Below are 21,707 nucleotides of genomic sequence, written 5' to 3'. Positions count from 1 at the left end.
CTGCGCGCCACCCACCGTGTGCTGGAAAAAAATTAAAAAATCGCTAGAGAAGTCGGCCCAGGGTGCACAACGATAAGGGCGCACTGAGCCCGTCGGCCCGCTGGTAAGCATTCGGACAGCCCCTCACCTGTGCGCTGGAAAAAAAATAATAAAAATCGCTAGAGAACTCCGCCCAGCTATTGTTCTTGAAGTTACATACATCTGTCAGAACTTTGTAATTAAAACTCCACTATGGTGCTCACGTGTAATAATGTGAGACTTTTTATAATAAAACTTTTAATTTTGATTGTAATCATATTGATTAAAAATATCTTCTTTGATTAAATGTGCTATCCCTTCTGCTTAACTGAAAACTTGCGTGATTACCACTAATAAAAAATATTGTGTATGATGTGTGATACCCCTTCAATGCTATTGCATCGTACCTGTAATAAGTTTGTTCTTTATTACGTGTATTGTGTTTCTTCTGCTTCATGTTTTTGGCTGTGTTTTTCTCCTTCACGCAGAGTCATAACATAATTCCTGACACTAATGACTTTAATAAATATATTTTCACTTGTACTTTTGTGTATGGCTATCCTTTGCATGTAAAATGCCTACTGCACACCTGTTGTAGCCGGAAAAAAATTACGATTGAAGTCGGCACAGATTGAAAAATGATGAAAGAAGTCGGCCTAGGCTGAAAAATGTGAGCGGGTAAGCGCGCACGGATAAAAATCCTGAAAAAAAGTCGGCTCGACAGTGGCGGGGGTGCCGTAGTTTCTCATTGCCGTAGTTTCTCAACATAATTATACTACTGACATGAGATATCTTAGTGAATAGATTCAGGTTCTGTGGAAGTGACTTATGAAAATTGCTCTGTTCAACACAGAATGAATGCAACTAAGTGGGTCGCATTGATACATGTTCGTAAAACTTTCAAGAGAAGACATCTTCATTTCCACGCCAGCTGTCTAAACAAAGAACACGATAAACGGCACTTCAGAACGCCTGAACGTATGTACGCGCTGACGTTACGTATGAAGTGTCGTATATAATCATCCTTCGACGTCCAGGCTATTCAAACTGCCTCAATAAATGGTGTCAAATAGAAAACGTGTCAGGTATTAACATCCGTCCCGGTAGGCATATAGATATATTAATTTCGTCACGGAGAAACACGGGCCGACAACATGCGTCTTTCTTGGATCTTCATTGCTGGTTTCGTTACGAGTATTTGGTTGGAAACATTGGCGTTTGATTGCCAACTTGATATAAGCCATCTTAATATCAAATATCATAATGTTAGTCAGCCCTACCTTGTGCCTCTTTACTTCGAAGTGTGCTATTTTGCAGCTTCTCAGCGAACTGCCGAAGGGCTGGATGACTACCTTGCCGTCATAGACGTCCGTACTGCTTCTTACCAGGTATGTGTGAAAATAGTCATGTCCAAGTGAAAATTATGCGAAGTGCATTTTATTCACACTCACGTTATTTCATGCGACATGGCACACGATGCATGCGCCAGGAAAACTGGTATCAGCGGAAGACATTCGATTGGAGTCCAAGCTACATGTTACCATCCTGTACTCGAAGTCTCCTAATGGTTAAAGGAAATGTAAAGCAGCAGGCATACAATTTTATACTGCTGGCTCATTTGACAGCCTGGGTGCTCAGTATACAAACGCCACAAATTTCGTTCAAAGCCGCCTCGTAGTTTATTAGAAAATTCAGATTGAATATTACGGGCAACCCTGTGTCTGACCCAACACGAATTCTGCAGTTCCCCCTTGTAGGGCGGCGAACATAAACATGCCAATAACAATGGGAGTGTACAGCGGCATCTGTGGACCGCTATCATCACCACGTCGGCTTGCCTCACAAGTTGCATTTTTGCGTGGGTGACTCTCATGGTGTTTCTGCTGACAGTTTGTTACTTATTTCCACGATGTACCAATGTTCTTGCATTTTGAGATAACATATGTCAGGTTGGAACACAACGGTTGGAAGTATCTCGTTTGAACAAACTTTTAAAAGAAAGTTCACGAAGCCGGCTACTTAGCCCATGACTTAGCCGATACAAGGTTTGGGACATGTAACGCTGTTGCTCGACGAATAGGCGATGGTTTCCCACCAGGCGTCGCCCTTCGTCTTTTCACCGCAATTTCAGTCGTGATTAAAAAATATTTAGAGTTTTCTGTCGCACATAAAATTTGCAGTGTGGATTTCTTTCGGAATAAGCTTTCAAATGCCGCTGCCAATATTAACAGCTTGCCTGCTGCTTTACAGTACCTTTAAGTACCGTTCAAGCAGGGGCTTCAACCCTCACCCTATACGAAAAATGTTGTCGACCGGTAGAGTAAGCGTTGTGCTATTTTTGCACGGACTCGAAACTCGCCGATGGGTTCAACAAATCGCATCATTATCATTGCCCAAACAGCACACAATATTGGATCCATATTGGCTGAGCATTGGCGACAGCGGTCCAGTATGGGACCGTTTTCCCAGGATTTCCCCATATTTTCTCAAACTTGGCAATATGGGCCCCATATTGCCAAGTTTGAACCAATATGGGCAAAATGTCGGCCCCATATCACCCGTGTACACCCCATATTGACTAAAGATGCATAAAATGGTACATACCTGTGTTCGTATACTTGTACCAAATGCCCAAGCGGCACGGCAAGATTGGACGTTGAAGCGTGTGAAAAGCCCAACTCAATACGTCGTTACATCCAACAACTTCCCGCAGATGATACACATTGTTCGAAACAGTCAAAATAGGTGGCAGTCTGACTGTAACATGCACTGCAACTCAACACAACTCAACTTTCCACTTGCTACAAACAGCCGCCATCTTGCTTCGAGATGCTAGTCGATCGAACCGACTGAAAGCGTGGTCGTTCGATGAAATCTAGTGTCCCACAACTAATGCGCATGCGCGACACTCGGATCGGTCGTTTCATTCAGGCAAAAATGTCGCTGGTTCTTCAATGGAATTGCGGCAGGTCAAGTAAAGAACACAATGTCTGATAGGAAGGGATGTCTCTCCTGTAACGCTAGGTGCTTTGACGTTACTGCAGGCATGTGACTTGTTGAGGCGTATGTCCGTCACCGTCACGAAAGTGTTTCGTTCCTTTGTACTCTAGGAGCTGGTTGGAAATTTTTGGTTTATACACTATTGCGATCCCAATGAAGGCTTGTTCCGTGGGACTGCCTGCGTAGCACTAGTTGATCCTGCTCTTCGTTTTTAGGGCGAGGGCAGTACTATTTTTGAAATGTGATGTGGTAAGCTTTCGTTTGTCCCATCCTACAGTTGGCAATACGAGTGCCGGGATCCTTCAGCAAGACGTGTGTAGCACCTGTTCATCGTTTTTGGGGCGATGCAATGTAGTTTTTGTAATGCTATGCAACGTGGATCAGTCAGAAGGTCTGTAGGGGTAAAAAAAGGGAAAAGAAGACCGGATATTATACCGGATAATGCTTTATTATTACGCGGGCTCACCGTTGGCGTTAACACGAAATATTGGCGCAAAATAGGCTTGTCAATATAGGCAGCCCATATTGGTCCCACCATTGGACGAATATTGATAATTCTTGCATCCCACATGGGTCCAATATTGGAACAATATTGGCGTGCTGCTTGGGTGGAGAGGCACTCCTGTCACATGTTACAGAAGTAGAGGCAGTGATAAACTCTCGTCCGTGGGGTACGACACTTATGCTGCCCGCACAGCGTTTCAGAGGTAAGACGGGAACAAGTGATGCATATAGGTGCCTGTAGTCAACAATGCATCTGGTTTCCCACGTTGAAAAACGTAGTGAATTAAGCGCAAGTACCCCGTCAACATCTTGCCGATATTACATAAATGTCGCCATAACATAGCGTCTGTGTGGAATGTTACAGTTGTCATGTTGTCACAATGTTGTGCACAGTGCTTGCAACTTGCAACCAATGCCGTGACCTCGCTCTGATAAACGTTCGACTTGCGGCGAACATCGCAATCTGTACCGGGTCGGGTGCAGGATGTTCATTCGAGGGGTGGCAGGATGTTGACGTGCTGTCGCTTTTTGTCAACACATGTGGAAAGAGAGCCGACAAAAAACAATATCTGGGCAATCTTCGGGGCGACATTACAACGTGCCTACTTTGCCATTAATATCTTTAAGATTATTGCGCAAGTTTTCGATAAATCGCTGTAAGGTAATGATAATTTGTGAAGCTCAGAGCATGAAGGCTCGGCCTTTTGTTAAGTCGCGACATTGCGACGCGCACGCAAATGTAAAGGGAGGACGGTGGGATGGGGGGATATGTTTATTAAGAAGGAAAAAGAAGGGGAGATGACATATGGTGCTGTTCGGGGCCCTCAGGCTGGGCGCTGCACCGGACATGGCCAGCTGAAAAAAATGGTAAGTGGCAAAACAGACAGACAGACACGCAGTGTCATTCCGAAGATTGTCCCAGATTTTGTTGTTTGTCGACTCTGTTTCCACACGTGTTGACAACAAGCGACAGCATGTCAACATCATGCCCCCGCTCGAAAGAACATGGGTCAGGCCCGGTACTGATTGCGATGTTCGCCGCCAGTCGAGCGCACATCCGAGCGAGGTTACGGCATCGGGAGATTGGTTGGAAGTTGCGAGCACTGTACATACGTTGATAACGTTGTGTACATTTTGTATACAAATGTTGCTACAATGTTGTGTACAGATGTTGCTACAATGTTACAAATGAATGTTGCAAATAACTTTGAGGTCGCGGACATTAAACGTTACCTGGGATGCTAAGTTATACCGCAGCACAAGACATTGTAGAACGAGCATCACTGTTCAACTGACTGTCCCTCTTTCGACTAGTTTTATCAATGGTTGTGATATTGGTCAACCAGCTACTTCTTTTACCATTTTGTTTTTTCTCCTTTGTTTCTACATCACAAACCCGCTTCCCTACCCCCTCTGATGAAAATTCGCAGCTATGCGTACAGGTTGAGCTATATTTTGTAGCGCGTCTCTCTCTCTCGTGCATTTTACTACAGTGGTTAGTCAGTTGGTTGCCAACGTTTTGTTATTGTATGTTTGTGTGCAGAGCCCAACTCAGGACTGCACTCACTACCACATTGGATTTCTCGCTGCTGAGTCCGTTTGTAAAGTGGGAGAGGAATACACTCCTGAAAAGTGTCAACCGAAAGAACCAAAGGTGGGGAAAGCTACTCAAGCTACTCGGCTAGCTGATTTTGTTATATAGAACGTGGAAATGCCGTTTAAAGCACAACTACTCAAGGACTACAAGGATAACCAAAGAGAGATAAGATAAGATAATAAGAGATAACCTAAGATTCCAAACGGGAAAGCCGTGGCGCCGAAGCCGCAGAGACGACGAAGTCAGGTGCCCCATCGGGGCACGCTTTTTGAATTCGTAGTTTTCGTGGCTAGCTGCCTATCGAGAATACCCAGTCAGTTGTACCCCGAATTCTTGACATAGTAACTTCTAGCTCGTCATTGTTGGTGACCCGGAAACGAATGTCTACCCTTCTGTTCTGCATTGATTTCTCCGACGGCCACCTCAACCCACCTCTCCCGGACATTGGTCAGCATACACTAGACCACGTTGCCGTTCGGTTCCCTGCGTTCTGGCTGAGAAACCCCACCATCTTTCAACAAGTCGAAGCCCAGTTCCTTCTTGCGGGCATCATCTCACAGCTCTCTAGGTACCGGCACATCGTCACTTCCCTACTGCCTGAGACCGCCATGGACGTCGTTGACGTCATTTCGAACCCTCCTGCGCACTAGCCCTGCGACGACTTGAAGATCGCCTTCCTGCGACGCACCATGCTGTCGGAGCGCAAGCGGCTTCAGTAGCTATTATCGTCAGAGGAGCTGGGCAATCGCTGCCCTTCACAGTTACTGCGTGTCATGCAAGCCTTCATGGCTGACAGAACTACCACTTTCGATGGAGCCTTGCCTGATGAAGCCGTACGGATGGTCTTTGCGACGGCTGCAGAATTGACCCTTTCTGACCTTGCACACCATGCCGACGAGGTTATGGAAGTCGCCGTTCCAACAGTCGATGCTACGACTCGTGGCATTCGTCACCCACCCCATCCTACCCATCCTCTTCCACGGCGTGCTCCGCTCTTAGCGGTGGACTTTCCTCCATACGGTCTGAGATCCAGCGACTTTCGAAGACTGTTGCCGCACTTTGCATGTCTGATGTGCATCGCCCCTCAACTAGCCGCTCTTCAAGTCGTTCTCGTGTGTCTCGTCTATCATCTAGGAGGTTCCATCGCCGGCGCTCTCCTTGCATCAACAGCGACAACTCGCCACCTCGCTGGTACCACCAGCGTTTCGGTGACGCCGCTCTGCACCTTGCGGTTGACCCGGAAACACTCCCGAGAGCCTTTGACGGCGAACACTGTTTCCCCCACCCAAGCAATCAGTCGTCTATTTTTCTTCGTTGATCGCGCCGCCAAGACCCGTTTTCTTGATGACACTGGCGCTGCTTTCAGCGTTTTACCTGCCTCTTCCTGCGGCCGTCTCAATTCGTTTACCCGCTGCAAACGCCCCAAGTTGAAATAAACAATCTAAAGTATAGGGACGTCCGGCTGAAATTCGGCTGGGTGTCGCTAGCGCCGCCTTTCTCCTCTGGTGGCCACGCGAATGAAAAGTTTTCAAGTAAATTCTGCGGGCGAAGAACGGGACTCCATGTGCAACCTTCCGGTGGTTTCCGAACTTCCGAGAATGGGCAGGCCGTGAACAGGAAAAACGAAGAACGGGGACACGTTATGGAAACGCACAAACCGAAAAAAAAAAAGAAAAGAAAAGACTCCCCACCGGAGCATAGTTTCTTTGTGGCCCACACTCAGACTTCATTCATCAGGGATTTCGCCTGCGGTTATGATATTATATTACACACATATTGTACAACAATGATGTTTGTGTATTATACATTTATTTTGTTTCGTTATTCCTAGTTACAGATTCTACGGATATAGGTGGAATGAATTCTAAGAGAGGTATGCGATGTCGCGACTGCATCTGAATCCTTCCAAAGTGTCTCAAAAAGGTCATATCTATGCAGGATTCGCCGGCAGCCGCTGGCTCTTTCAATGATGCGAGGAAAGTTGTACTTCAAACATGTCTGTCATGAAGTTAGAAATTGTCAGTTCTCATTAACCGTGAAGACCAAGTTGAAATCCGAGGGCTACCATATTTATATGTTTATGTGTTTGAAATCTCTCTTGTGTATGATAGACATATCAGGATATACATAATCAGCTAGGTATCGGTTAATCTGATCAGTGTTCGGACTATGTACTGGAGTATATATTTCGGAACGGCGTGCTCCTGTTTACAGACCGCGATGAGAAAACTTCTCTTAGGGCCAAATTTCAACCGCAAGGACATTTCCCAGTTTTCGTGCCGATGCAATTTTGACGCCCGTATTCATCTCTTTTGAAACAGCCACGAATACGTGAAAGTGGTTGATTCGGTTTGATATAGAAAAAAATACAATAGAGGTTGTGGCGCTCATAGAGAGCCGACTACAGGCTGCGCCCATAGTGCTCTCTCGATTCATTTCATTAATCGCTACTGCACGGGATTCCATACCCTCCCAGTGATCCATACCGGAGATACGCAACTGTATCCACCCAGCCTTCATTCTTCATTTAGGGTTCACTCAGAGCTAAAAGTTCTACGGCACCTGCGAGACATCCTACTCGGATCACGAGCCTGTTCACTAATACGAGTACCTTGTTAAGGGCAACCTCCATGGAGCGAATTTTTGCAACGAAGTTCGCGCGGCAGACTACCACGCGCGTTCCGCCGCCAGTTGTTCGCCGGCACCAGCTCCATGGAGCGAAAAACCAGCGGACGGCGTCGGGAAGTCATGTTGTGATGTCGCTGTTGCCAGGGTATAAGGTGAAAGCTTAGTGAAATCACTTGCTCGAAAAAGTGCATTTAATGTCACAAATTTTGCAACTAAATCCAACACCTGTGTGAAAAGATGCGACCAGTAACGTACCGAAAGCCATATTCACTACTGCGCAAGGAACACATGTTTCTTGGCAGAGAATGCCTCACGTTCTAACGATGCAGTTGGCGAAACAGCGAGCAGACGATAGCATCCAGATGCAAGAAGAGGACGATGACGATGATTCACGAGAGCAGACGACCACGTGCAGGCGATCTGGCGTAGGTTCGTAGCGGAAGAGCACTTTGATTGGTTCATCTGCAGTTGACGCTTCCGGAATCGCGGACGCTGGGCGAAAATATCTGGCATGGGCAGATCGGCGGCGGACGCTCACATTTTTGACGCTGAGCGAAGTTCACAGCTTTTTCGCGGTACATTCGCTCCATGGAGGTTGCCCTTTATGCAGCGATGAAGTGCCGTCGTAGTTGGTTTTCCTTCCTCGAACTTACGATAAGGGAAAAAATATTCGGTTTCTTTAACGTGACAGAGATTGATCACCCGTACACAGCGCATGTCGTGTGCATGATTAGAGTAGAGGTGTGCGCCGTGGGCATTTTTTTCGGCGGCGGCGTAGAGCACGTTGAAGGCCCGGCGGCGGCGGCGTCAGCGGCGTCACGCCGATGCTGTCATATCGGCGTGCGCCCCGTGGGCTGTCAATATGTTCTCTTCTCCAACGGGGACGCACGAACACCTCAGAGCGGGGGTATTTTCTCCATCATAGACACCGCGACGGTGGCAGTATTTACTGTACCTTGCACCAAACGAGTGCGTAAGCACTGGATAGTATTATGAAAGAAAACCGAACACACAAAGGAACATTAGGAGAAGTAAAGCACTTCAAGAAGGTCGTCGCCCAAGAACTGCGACTGGGCGGGTTAAGTGCGCGTTAAGCGCTGGAGAAAAGAACATAGCTAGATAATCAGAACGACGAGCCATCCCTTTAATGGCAACTACACGTAACAGTTATAGCGAGTGCTGAACGTTCACAGGACGGCGACGCGTGAAAGCTCTGTCCACTGATCCAGTGGCACTTTTTGGAAAACCATATAAATATGCGAACGTTAGCAAACGATATGACATAAGGCGCACCCACCACGTCATTGAACAGTATTTTTGCAGAGTCTGTAGTTATCATGAATAAACACTGTAAAATCATTTAATTTCGCAGCCCTAAATTTTCGCGAATCGAGTAGGGATATATTCGCAACAACGAAATTTCGCGCGCTCCTCGAGTTCCTCGAATTTTCTCGATTCGCAAAATTCGCGAAAATTAAGGTCTCGCGAAATTAAAGGGCTTTACAGTACAAACTTGTCCAGAACGAGTGGGTTGAGTCTGCCGTGCTTCGCGCGCATTATAACCCCCGCAATTCCGCGATTGAAAACACCCTCTCTGACTGTGTGCTTTTCGCCGGCACACACAAAATGCACTATTTGCTAGCACTTTTCGAGCGCAGAAAGAGCGACGGGCAATCCACGTGAGAGGACCAAGTGCTTTGGAGCGATCGAGCTGATTGATGTAGGCGCTAATCTGTTGGCCAGATAAGGCGAAGGTCGCGTCATTTCTGCGCTCGGAAATTGCGTACTTCTTGTTTCGGCTCATTTGCATAGCGACATTCAGCGTCGGATATTTCAACACACGTGCGTGTTTAAGAATTTCTTAAGCAGGGAATGGCTTTCAACGATGAATATATTCCGTTCTGCTATTCCGTTTTTACGCGAAATCCCTTAATTAAAGTATTAATGAATTTGAGGTAATTAATGATCTTATAATTACATACTTTCTTCGAGATAATATTCGCCTGACCAACTCAAAAGCGGCATGTATTTCGTTCCGCTATTTTTTAAACAAAAATTCTGTGACGAACAAAAAACAAAACACCTTGTATATGGATAATGACCAGTGCTATGGTGTTGGTGGATGACCGGCAAACAACCTGCAAGAATTGAATGACAAGTTTACTTAAGTACTGCTAAAAACACCACAAATGAAGCCTGGAACCTAAGATGAAAGAAAAACAAACAAAATATTAGGTATGTGAGATATTCGTTTATAGAAAGTGGATCAAAATGGGCTCGCTGTTTCGCCAACTGCATCGTTAGAACGTGAGGCATTCTCTGCCAAGAAACATGTTTTCTTTTCGCAGTAGTGAATATGCTTTTCGGTACGTTACTGGGCGCATCTTTTCAGACAGTTGTTGGATTTAGTTGCAAAATTTGTGACATTAAATGCACTTTTTCGAGCAACTGATTTCACTAAGCTTTCACCTTATACCCTGGCAACAGTGACATCACAGCGTGACTTCCCGACGCCGTCCGCTGGTTTTTCGCTCCATGGAGCTGGTGCCGGCGAACAACTGGCGGCGAAACGCGCGTGGCAGTCTGCCGCGCGAACTTCGTTGCAAAAATTCGCTCCATGGAGGTTGCCCTTTACACAGCCGCGCCGATTTTTCAACATCGGCGGCGGCGGCGGCGGCGCGCCGACAGTTTTTGTACCAAAGTGCAAAGTTGGGGTAGTTGGTGTGACATTACTAGTTTAGGCTGCCAAGGGGGACGTCGGACAAAGTAGGAGACACGACAACAGAAACAGCTGTTTCTGTTGTCGTGTCTCCTACTTTGTCCGACGTCCCCCTTGGCAGCCTAAACTAGTAAAGTTTTGTACGGCGGCGACGGCGAGGGCCCGACCTCCGGCGGCGGCGCTTCGGCGCGGCGGCGCACACCTCTAGATTAGAGAACGCGTGACTTACGAAAACTTAGCGCTATCACCACAAGTGGCGCTGACGGCGGTACACAGGAGCGCCCCCTGGCCGAGCCGCGAACGGGCGTATGTCATCAACGCTCACTCAGTAGCATCACAATTCCTTGTAGTGCAACAAAATGTTGGGCCCATTGTCCAGCACCCAGTAGCACAGTTTTTGTTTCGCTTATTTATAAAACTTCTGTGTATTTCACGCATCCAAGTTTGCGCATGAACCGTTTGTGGTGGTGGTGTTGCTCGTTGTTCAGTGTTATGTGCGTGAGTGAAACGAAGCCGTTCTCTTCGCAGCTCTATTGGTGGTGCATGACAACGGTTGTAGAAGATTACAGATCGAAGGATATGCGACTGAAGAGCTTCGAATGCATGGTAATTTTGCGCTATTCTCATTCTTTTCCCGGACTCCTAGCTTCTGTCACACTAGTGTGCATAATGCAAAAACTAGATAATGACGAATACACTCCGAGAAAAAAAAAAGAGTGATTTTAGCCCTTTTGGGAATGAAATGCTCTGCCACAAAAATTACTCCCTTTCGGGAGTAAATGCATGGGACTAAATGAGCGTCACAGAGAGGAGACTGCGTTCCACGCTCTCTTCTAAGAGTACCAGGTACATAATTCGTGTGCATGAATGAAAATACTTCGAATCAAACCGTCAACCGTGATGTGTCGAGTGAATTAAAATCTTGTGACACGCATAGGGCACAATTTGGCAAAAAAAAAAAAAAATATCGCGAACTATTTCTCCCTCTGCGTGGGTGAAAAATTGCTAAGTTAGCAAAGTTATATAGTCTTATTCCATCAGATTCACGAACAGCACATATTTATGTAGACTGTTGCATTCAGGAGACCATTTGCGAAGTTCAGTGACTGTATTTGCAGTCCTGGGGAGTAAATGTTGGGGTTATTGGACTAAAATGGAGAGTAAGTGCAATCTTGGGGACTAGAGGCTGCAGGTACTCCCAGCTTTACTCCTTTTTTCTTACAGTTTAGTGGCATCATCATATTCGTAGTATTATAATAACATATGTTTCTGAGAATTCAGTGAAACGTATATGGCTCGCTATCTAAAAAAGAAAAATGGAATAAATAAGAACGGTAGGACTTATGAAACTTTAGGAAACAACGTTTACTGTGACGACTATCGTGGTGTGAGACATTTGCTTGTGTTTTCGGAGACACGGCAAGACAGATAGCAGGTAATGAACACTTGTAGTAATCGTGGCTGGAAGGAGGCTAAGTTCACCCTTTTGGCGCATTCCATTGGCAGAGCTGTGTCAAAGTTCTGCCCCAGGAAGGGCAAAAAGTGTCCCATTAGCAGAATTGGGGGATGACTTAAATGTGCCACTGCCGGAACAGGGGCAAAAAAAAAAAAAAAGGCTCCAAGGAGCAATAGAGCAAGGAGCATAGTCGGGGCAAATCCAGAGGAACATGACAGAGAAAAGGAGGCATGCGCGCGATAAGTGAGTCCGTCAAGTTGGTGCACTTTTTTTTTTTTTTGTTGTTGTTGTTCTAACTCGTTTGTCGTGCACGTTGTCCTGCGTCACTTGAACTGTGGAAACATGACGCGTCCCGTTGTGTTTAATTATGTTGTGGGATTTCGAAACAGTTTGCTGAACTCCACGTGGCCAAAGCAAACTCGAGAAAATACGCGCTATGCGCAGAGCTCGCATCGCATAGCATTCCATTGACAAGGCAAACCCGTGCGACCCCGCCTGGAGCATGCAATAAAACTTCACCCGGCGCGGGGCAGAAACTGCTCCCAATGGTATTCGCCATCTGCAAGCACCACATAACTGTTACACCAACGCAACCTGGTAGGTTGCAAATTAGACGACATTTCCGCTGGATGGGTTCATCTTTTAAAAAAGTAATGTCTAGGACTGGTATACGAATAGAGACGAATAGGCCGTCTTCCCACTGTCGTTAATGCTTCTTTACTTGCAAATTTCGTAGAATATCTTAGAATCGTTGCATAGAAGCACACATGGGAGCTATAAAACGCTTACGCCATTCATGTAGATGACCTATATCAGTAAAATGCCTTCATTTGTTGCTGATGTGCAGCTCCTTCGTTCTCGTCATAAACCGCTGGTTGCGCTATACGCGGATGAAACCAAAACTATTTGTAACGTAACTGGCATTAAGGACGGCTTAATTCCTCAACCCAACTTGTTGTGAGAAAAACGCTGAATCACGTCACCAAACTCCAAACCGACGTGAAAAGGGAACTCGCGTAGGGGCACAAGACTGCGGCAGAATCAAACATGTTCACTAATAATTTGCTTGTGTTGGTGAGGACTGGCGACTAACGAGGGGCAGAGTACGCGTATTTTATGTCATCACGGAGGTGTGCATTTACGTATTCTTACGTATTCTTCATACGCGGATGAAAGTACAAGGCGACGGAGCAGTCGAGGAGAGACGGTGGAAGAAGGAGTAAAATGCACGCGTTACCACTTCTCCGGGAGGTTCGTACGCCTCCTTTACGCCTTCCTCTCGAGCGAAGGAGAAAACGAAAATCTTTTCTGCTTTTTTTGTGAGGAGTAACTTTGACGTGAAAGGAGTATAAATGCGAAATCTACCTGTTTCACCTTTTTCAAACACCTCTTCGGCTAACAGTGTATTCCAGTCTCCCCTTCTCAAACTATGGAAATGTTACCCTTTCCACGTGTACACCAACTAGGTCACATTCTGGCTGTTCATCTGTAAAGGCACGACATACCATGTGTGCCAGTGGAGCGAATGCAGTTTGCGTGCATTTCTTCTCCATGAGCTAGGTCAACCATGAGTAACTATAGGCTCAGTATGCTATTGGTCTGTTGTAGTTATCGCACCGCATACAGCACCGTATAGTATCGAATTTGCAACTTAATTCGGCTGCTTCCCTGATAGACCATTTTGTTTTATTTCAGTACTGAGCAGCAAATCGTCTCCGGTAAAGCCGTAAGAGCCACACGGTATTGAAGTACTCCGAAGACACCATTAAACAATGCGCCCAAGGAACATGCTGTATTTTATTCGTGAAGTAGCTTGGCAGTAACGCATTAAATAGCATTTACCTACGCTAAACAAGCAACGTCTCATGTGCTTTCGTTGCATAGTCGGAGTATCGCTTCTGACGATGAATCACCGCCACACATCATCATCAAAATAAAGTTGTTGTTGTTGCACAGAAGAAGAAAACATCAGGACTCCCCAAACGCTTGATGTGGCGTTGGAGGCATTCTTTCGACGAGCGTGAGTTCTGATAAATTTCTGCGCACGCAAGAATACGTGATCCTCTTATGGAGTACCTGCATGGGACTCAGCGGGACCAAGTTGGCTTTTATTTAGGTGTGAAGAAGACGAGCTACAACGGGCTTGAACTATTGCCTATTGCTTACACGCTATGGCGTGGGGAGCGCTCTTTGCATCATGGCTTATAGAATCGCCGTCGACCTCACAGGACTACGTGCAACTTGTACGACCAGCCAGTTCACGAATCCAATCCGCGCAAGCTTATCGACCGACCACGAGCTACGCGCTAACTATCAACTGGCGGACAATGGGCATCGGGACCAGTGTTTCAGCGGAGACCACATTGATGCCTATTCCCGGCCTCCACCTCCTTCGCGAGGTCCTCCTTGGCGCCTCTTCGGCGAGAACGATACATATGAGACGGAGTACCCGGTGGAAAATAATCCCTTTTGAAGGGAACATTGTCACGCAGACTCAAGAAAGCAAAAATGGAGAACAATGATTAAAAAAGTTACTATTAAGTACTAGAGCAGCCTTTATGCGTACCAAAGAAAATGTCAAATATTTCATTCAAACAACCTTTTAACTGTGGTCAAACAAGGTTCCAGTGTGAAACACAACGAAAAAGAAATGACCGCTTTCAAAAAAATTTTAGTAGCGGGTAGATTCAATATGCACACTGTTCCTGGTCGAGCAAGTTCAGAGTAACTCAGTACCAATGAGATAGTATGTGCGTTAAGAAAACTGCAAGTTATGTTTAATACGCTGTAAGAAATTAGCTTCTGTACATTAGGTATACGCCGGAACTGAACATTACGGTCGACGAATGCGACTGGTACGGTAGGCCAAAAATTATTCATATTAGAACACTGCACGGGCCGCATTTTTAGGCCTGGCCCGAGCCCAGCCTTCCTTTGATTTACCTCGGACCCGCTCCGGCCGGACGGCTGCATACCTAGCCCGAGCCCGGCCGAAGCCCGATCTATTCTAATTTTCTCGACCCAAGCCCAGCCCGAGCCCGATAAATTTGTAGGCTACCGGGCTCGGTCCAGTCCGGCCCAGTGTATCAGGCTGTAAAATTTGACCGTGAGTAACTAATAGAGGGGTAACACAGGCTCGAGCCCGACCTAGGTCCGGCAATGCACGGGCTCGGGCCCACAATGATCAAACCCGAGCCCAGCTCAGGCCCGAAAAGGAAACCTTTAGCCGGGCCGGGCTGTGGTTTTAAGCCCGAGTCTGTCATATAGCTCGGTTTTGCAACACTTGTAAAGAGTGTAAGTGAGACGTCAACCCCATACTCGGGAACAGTTGTGGGAATGTATAAATGCATAATCCAAGTTGAGGAGAATTTAAAGAGGAAAGTACTGCACAGTCCTTATTAGGGTGCTGTAGGAGACTTTCCGAGTTCCTGGTATGCGATCGAAATCGTAGATACAGGTATAAGGTAATGCCAAGAAATTTTGATTCGTGATGGAAACTTAGCGGTGTACCTAGCAAAACAGTCAGGCGAGGAAAGCTACCTGGCGCTGCACTCTTAGAAAAAAGGGTGGGCATTTATTTTTTAAGAGGTATTACTTGTCGGATATGTTGTGCCTAAAAGGTAGCAAATTTCTACCTGCTACCCTACTCTCAAAACGGGGGGGGGGGGGGGGGTAATGGCAGGATAGGCTCGCCGTTGTTGGCCACACAGAAGTGGGCGTCGTCACGACTATAGCAAAAAAAAAAAAAAAAAAGGAGCACAAAACACAAAGAAAGGACGGACGGATGGAGGATAGAGGAGGATGAAGGATAGGGATGTGGTGAGGGTGCACGAGTTCGTCGGGGAGAGCAAAGTATTAGATGTGTTGTTCAGCAAGGCCTGCCTTCTGCATAGAGAGAATGAGGTTTCTTGCTTTGGCGGTACGTTCGGCAGAAGAACTACCGGGGTAGAGGATGTTCGCTAGCGCGCCCGAGGTGGAGCGAGGGAGATGGGCTTCGCGCGCAGAATGGTATGCTCGGCAGTCTCGCAAGATGTGCTCTATTGTTTCGGGATGTTGACAGTGGCCACAGCAGGCGTCACCCCTAGAGCCGATCTTGAATAGCTGAGAGTTGGTGAACGCACACCCAGTACGGAGCCTATGGAGCATGGTCTGTATGCTTCGAGGAAGGTTTTTCATGGGAAGAAGGGGCGATGATGGTGCATAATGTCCCGTATCCCAGGGTGGCTCAGTTCAACAAGCTGCTGAACGGCCATTTGCCTGTCGGTGTCGTCCGGAGTTGGCAAAATATTGCTGCAGCCCAGGTCTGCCGAGGACGCCAGCTAGTCCGCCCTTTGGTTGCCGCCGACACCGACGTGGGACGGGATCCATTGGAAGACGATATCGCCTCCTGTTTGTTTATGCCGAGTGCACGATCTTCTGATGCTTCGCGCTAAGATGTTGTCACTCATGGAGTTCATCACGTCCCGTAGAGCGGTTCTTGAGTCTGTGAGTAGGACTGCCCTAGTGAACCTTCGCACCTGGACCGCAGCAGCTGCATGCAGGAGAGCCAGAACAGCCAAAACAGAACTTAACGCATAGCACGTTGTCCGTCAACCATTGCCACGAATGATAGGGTTATCGCTTCTGATTCAGTGAGCGAGGGGGGTGTACGCCTTTTTGTAGCAATTTGGGTATAATTTCTTTTAGCACACTTTTACACCCTTTATCAGACGCTATGTTGACCTAGGTGGTAACTATTGAAGTTACCACCTTTTCACTCCGGACTCGGAAAACAGCTTTTATTTTATTTAGTCCATGAAAGGTGGTGCCTCATGGATTCGATAAGCAAAATTTTGATCCTGTTTACGAACGCTGTGCATTTCTGAAAATTTTTGAAGATCTGCTGAGCCTTCACAAGTTTCGATGACACGAGGAGCGGGTGACGTAATTATAAGCCTACAAATTACAATGATATCATGTTCTGGAGAGGGCACTCGTCCCCTAGCAACTACGCCGGCGTCCGGGAAGGGTCACATGGTGGAGAAGTCACGTGACGCTGATCGAAAGAGGGGAAAATTGGAGAGATGTTTTCTCACTCCTTTGCGTCGAAGGCCGGAGCGGTCGGAGGATATGTCAAGTGGGACTCCTCTAACGGAGCGCAAAAAGTGAGCCCCCCGGAAGACGCGAAGGGGAACAACGTTGCCAGATGAGAGCCGGGCGCTCCGTCGGAGCCTAACATGACGTCACAGTTCTCAAAAACAAAAATTAATTTTCTCTAGCTTTCGCGTCACGTAGAGCCAAAATATTTTGCAGGAATGTAAAGTGAGACAAGATTTCAGTAACATACTGTATAAGTAGTAATTTTCCGAGGAACTAATTTTCGCGAAATTCGCGAGCGCTCTTTTTGTTCGCGAATTTAAGGGCATGCGAAATATTCGAATCAATGACAGAAAAATACGTGAACGAAATATGTAATAAGTTTGACCATAACGCTGATGCAACTTATGCACGCCGTTTCTTACGCTAGTGCATGCACTGCGTTGCCTTACAAAGTGTTCAGCTCTTCTCCGCGGCAAGTGTCCAGCCTTCACAAATCCCGCACGGACGGCGGCTTCCTGTGATTCCAGTTCTTTGAAATCCTAGATCATCCAGCAAGCGTATATGGCTTTAAGTACGCTGCCACGGTGATCGGCCTTTGAAAGGCGATGACAAGAATGACGGGAGGCAGGGCATTTCGGCGATGACCCAGACGCCAGCCGAGTAAGGACCCCCTGATTGCAGCCCTCTCAGTCAGATGGGCTCAAAAGGAAGACAAATGCAACGAGTTACTGTCCAGTTGTGTTGCCTTTTGTTAACTCTTTCCCAGAAGTTCGAGGTGGAGGACCCCTAAGACGCCTGATGGAGGGTCGACGCACCGCGAATTCAAGGTTCCGCGAATAATTGCGTGATCCTGGCTTTGGTAGGATTCTGAAGACACGAGATTTAGTCCGTAGTGGCACTTTAAGCAGAGCATAGATCAACCAAAATTTCATTTCAGTGGTTCTTGAAAACTTAGATCAAAGACTTGTTCGCGACACCAAAACCATTTTGGCCTTAACTACCGATACGTTACAGACACAGTTCGCACCTTATCCTGGCATATCCGGACCTTTTCCTAAAATGTCGAATTGGTAGAAAGACATTCGGTCATTGTTTTTTGGTAATTACGTGAATGCGTCTTTCAAATGGGAACTGAGGTATAGGGTGGCATCCTGGAAATCCGAGCGTTTAAACTCACATTACGTGTAAATCCACTCCCAATTTGAACCTGAGCGACACGAAAACCGTCACTTTCTTCAGTGAAACAGTCAATCAGAAATTACGAGGTCAAGAAGTGGGGCACCCAACCGGGCTCCACCTCTTGGCCTCGTTGTATAGGGGGGCAAGAAGCGTTGTCTCTGTCGGTGGCGGCCAGTCGTCTACCCTTTGATGTGACTTGTGGTGTCCGTCAAGGATGTCCTGTCTCTCCCACCTTGTACGCCATCGCCATCAACCCTCTACTCGTAAGACTGTGCTCGCTTCCCGTTACATTAGCACTGCCCAATGGATGCACTCCACCTGTTTTGCGTTCGCGGGTGACATCTCTGTGATTCTTTCTCGCGAGTGTTCACTAGGACCTCCTCTGAAGGCGTTTGAAGATTACGGAGCTGTTTCAAGGGCAAGACTGAATAGATAAAAAAGTGCAGCATTGTTTGTGATTCTCCAGCCTTCCTGCGAGACTCCTTTCCGGGTTCCAGTGAGGCCAGACGTCAAAATTATTGGTCTGACTTTTGATTGCACTGGGATATCTGCAGGTTTTCTTGCTCAATTTAATCCAATGGGCACTCAATTTAATCCTGTGGTCACTCATTTTAATCCCATGGTCACTGAATTTAATCCTATGTTGTATCAGTTTAATCCTATGGTCAACCTAATTAATGCAGTGATCAGCCAATTTAATCCGGCCCATATCATTGCATCTGCCGCAATTGGAATCAGTATAACCCCGTAATTCATGACTAGTGATGCACGATAAGGACATAAATTGCGAGTACTTTGTCATTTATTAGATTGGTATAGCTCCGTGAGTTATGACTGCATGATTTTATGACCTTTTCATGACTAACCTACATTATAGGCTATGACTGGACTATTTCGGACCACCCTTGTCGGAAATGGGATAATCACATGAATTATGGCTATGCGAGACTTTATGAGCTTTTCATGACTATAACCTACATTATAGACTATAACTGGACTATTTCGGAGTAACCTTATTGCAGAGAGTATAATACCATGTTCTATGACTACGCGGGATTTTATGACTTTTCCATGACTAAAACCTGCCTTGTATACTATGACCGAACTATTTCGGATTACTCTTGTTGGAAATTGAATAATGTCATGACTTATGACTATGCGGGGGTTTTATGAGCTTTTCATGACTATAACCTACATTATAGACTAAGGTTGGACTGTTTCGGACTACCCTTGTCGGAAATGGTATAATGACATGAATTATGACCATGCGGGACTTTGAGCTTTCATGACTATTACCTACATTATAGGCCATAACTGGACTATCTCGGACCACCCTTGTCGGAAATGGTATAATGACACGAATTATGACTATGCGGGACTTCATGAGCTTTCATGACTATAACCTACATTATATGCCACGGCTGGACTATTTCGGACCTCCCTGGTCGGAAATGTGATAATGACGTGAATTATGTCTGTGCGAGGCTTTATGAGCTTTTCATTGTTATAACCTACATTATAGACTATAACTGGACTATTTCGGAGTAACCTCATTGCAGAGAGTATAATACCATGATCTGTGACAATGTGGTATTTTATGAGTTTTCCATGACTATAATCTACATTATAGGCCATGACTGGACTATTTTGGACCACCCTTGTGGGAAATGGTATAATGACATGGATTATGGCTATGCGGGACTTTATGAGCTTTTTTATGACTATAACCTATATTATAGACCATGACTGGACTATTTCGAACCACCCTTGTCGGAAATGAATCCCATGATCTATGACTATGCGGGATTTTATGAGCTTTTCATGAATCTAACTTGCGATATATACTATGACTGGACTGTTTTGGACTATCCTTGTTGGGAATTAAATAATGTCATGACTTATGACTATTTGGGGATTCTATGAGCGTTTCATGATTATAACCTGTATTATAGACCATCACCGGATAATTTCGGGCTTCCCTTGTTGTAAATGGTCTGCTGCCATTACCTATTGCTATTTGAGTATTTTATGAGCTTATGACTATAATCTGTCAGATGGGCTATGAGTGGGCGGTTTCGCAGTGACCTGTTTGGAAATGGTATAATGTCATGACATCACTATTTGGAATCTGATGAGTTTTTCATGATCATAGCTTATGTTATGGACTACCACAAGAACAATTTGAACTACCCTAACTGCAAATGGTGCAACGATATGGCATTGCACCATAAGTAATGAACTCACTTTTTTACCATACCTTATGGGGCATACAGTTTTATGTATATGGTCCATTAAACGGAGCACAGCACTGCTCTCGTCATAACCGATACAGTAAGATATGTTATGACTATCGAGGTACTATGCGGCAATTTCATGACGACAGACCAGGTTGCGGACTTTCAAGTCAGTGTATATCGGAGTAGCCTCTGTGCCAGCAGTATAATGAACTGCGTGCGTGCATGTACTTACATACAGTTCCTGTGTGGGTATCGGAAGTGGACCTTTAGGTTATGATTATACCACTGATCTCGATTGTAAAAGGCTGGATCGCGGATAGGGAGCGCGAGCGTGAAGAAACCGGCCGCCATCTTACTGTACCCACAACAGTCGCCGCAGCGATCATGACAACTTCTTGCAGTTACGGTCGTACCAACCGTACTGGCAAGGTTACAGGGCCTAAATTTATACAGGTGAGTCACTCTTTATCGAGGAATAAATAGGCGTCCATTCTGTATATTTAGTTGACCATTATGAAGTGTTTTTTTTTTTTGCCCAAAACGAGCACTGGATGCAGGTTGCTTGATCGCTCTTCCGACGTTAAATCGAGCACACTTGCATTTTACCCGGCGGCAAATACGGTTTGAGTGCGTAATATGCTTGAAAGAACACGTTACACTACACAGGTAGTGTTGTCATCAATATATGTGCGAGCAGTGGAGCGCTTTTTTGCGTGCATTGCTAGCATGGTACACGGTGTTCTCTGCGGAAGCAAGTGCCACATTCATTTCTTTGAATTACCTTCACGCACAAGTTCGGTATTACGTCATAATGAGACCACGATTGTCACCTTTTTTCACGTATCGGTATTGTTTTGTGCCTTGGTTTGATTTGTGACAAAGAATCCTACGTAACGGTGGTGTGGCGCGACTTGAATAACGCCTTTGTGTCTGAGCTGTATCGTCAGCTTGTTACGATAGTAATAATTTGTAGCGTGTCGTGCTATTTGAAGCAGTTTTAAGGCAAAAGTGGTCTCTCAATACAGGTTTCGTCATGAGGGCTACCCAGTGAATAATCTGTGCAGTGTGATACGGCTGGGTGTACAGGTAAGTATCACGTTCCTCATCCACTGGTTTCTACTTTACAGGAAGGAACAACCTCAGTGCACGCACTGTGGTTAGCCTCTCTCAGTTTTGCATATTTTCTTACATGTTCACATCAGAAACACACCTTACACTTTAGGCTCCTTCACCCAGCAATATAATAATTAGAGATTATAATTCTTTTTAGAAGAGTTCCCCATATTCGTT

At 46.0% G+C, this 21,707-nt stretch overlaps 1 protein-coding gene across 1 annotated transcript; it reads left to right on the top strand.

The window, feature by feature from the left end:
• Positions 1-1,108: 1,108 nt before the first annotated feature.
• Positions 1,109-13,777, top strand: LOC135378579 (uncharacterized). Its single transcript, XM_064611634.1, has 4 exons — positions 1,109-1,406; positions 5,066-5,176; positions 10,995-11,072; positions 13,618-13,777. The coding sequence occupies exons 1-4, from the start codon at positions 1,173-1,175 to the stop codon at positions 13,621-13,623; spliced, it is 429 nt and encodes a 142-aa protein (XP_064467704.1). The 5' UTR covers positions 1,109-1,172; the 3' UTR covers positions 13,624-13,777.
• The last annotated feature ends 7,930 nt before the right edge of the window (positions 13,778-21,707 follow it).

The sequence above is a fragment of the Ornithodoros turicata genome, chromosome 1 (genome assembly GCF_037126465.1).
Source record: "Ornithodoros turicata isolate Travis chromosome 1, ASM3712646v1, whole genome shotgun sequence".
Classification (NCBI taxonomy): domain Eukaryota; kingdom Metazoa; phylum Arthropoda; class Arachnida; order Ixodida; family Argasidae; genus Ornithodoros; species Ornithodoros turicata.
This window is presented reverse-complemented; position numbering and strand designations above follow the sequence as displayed.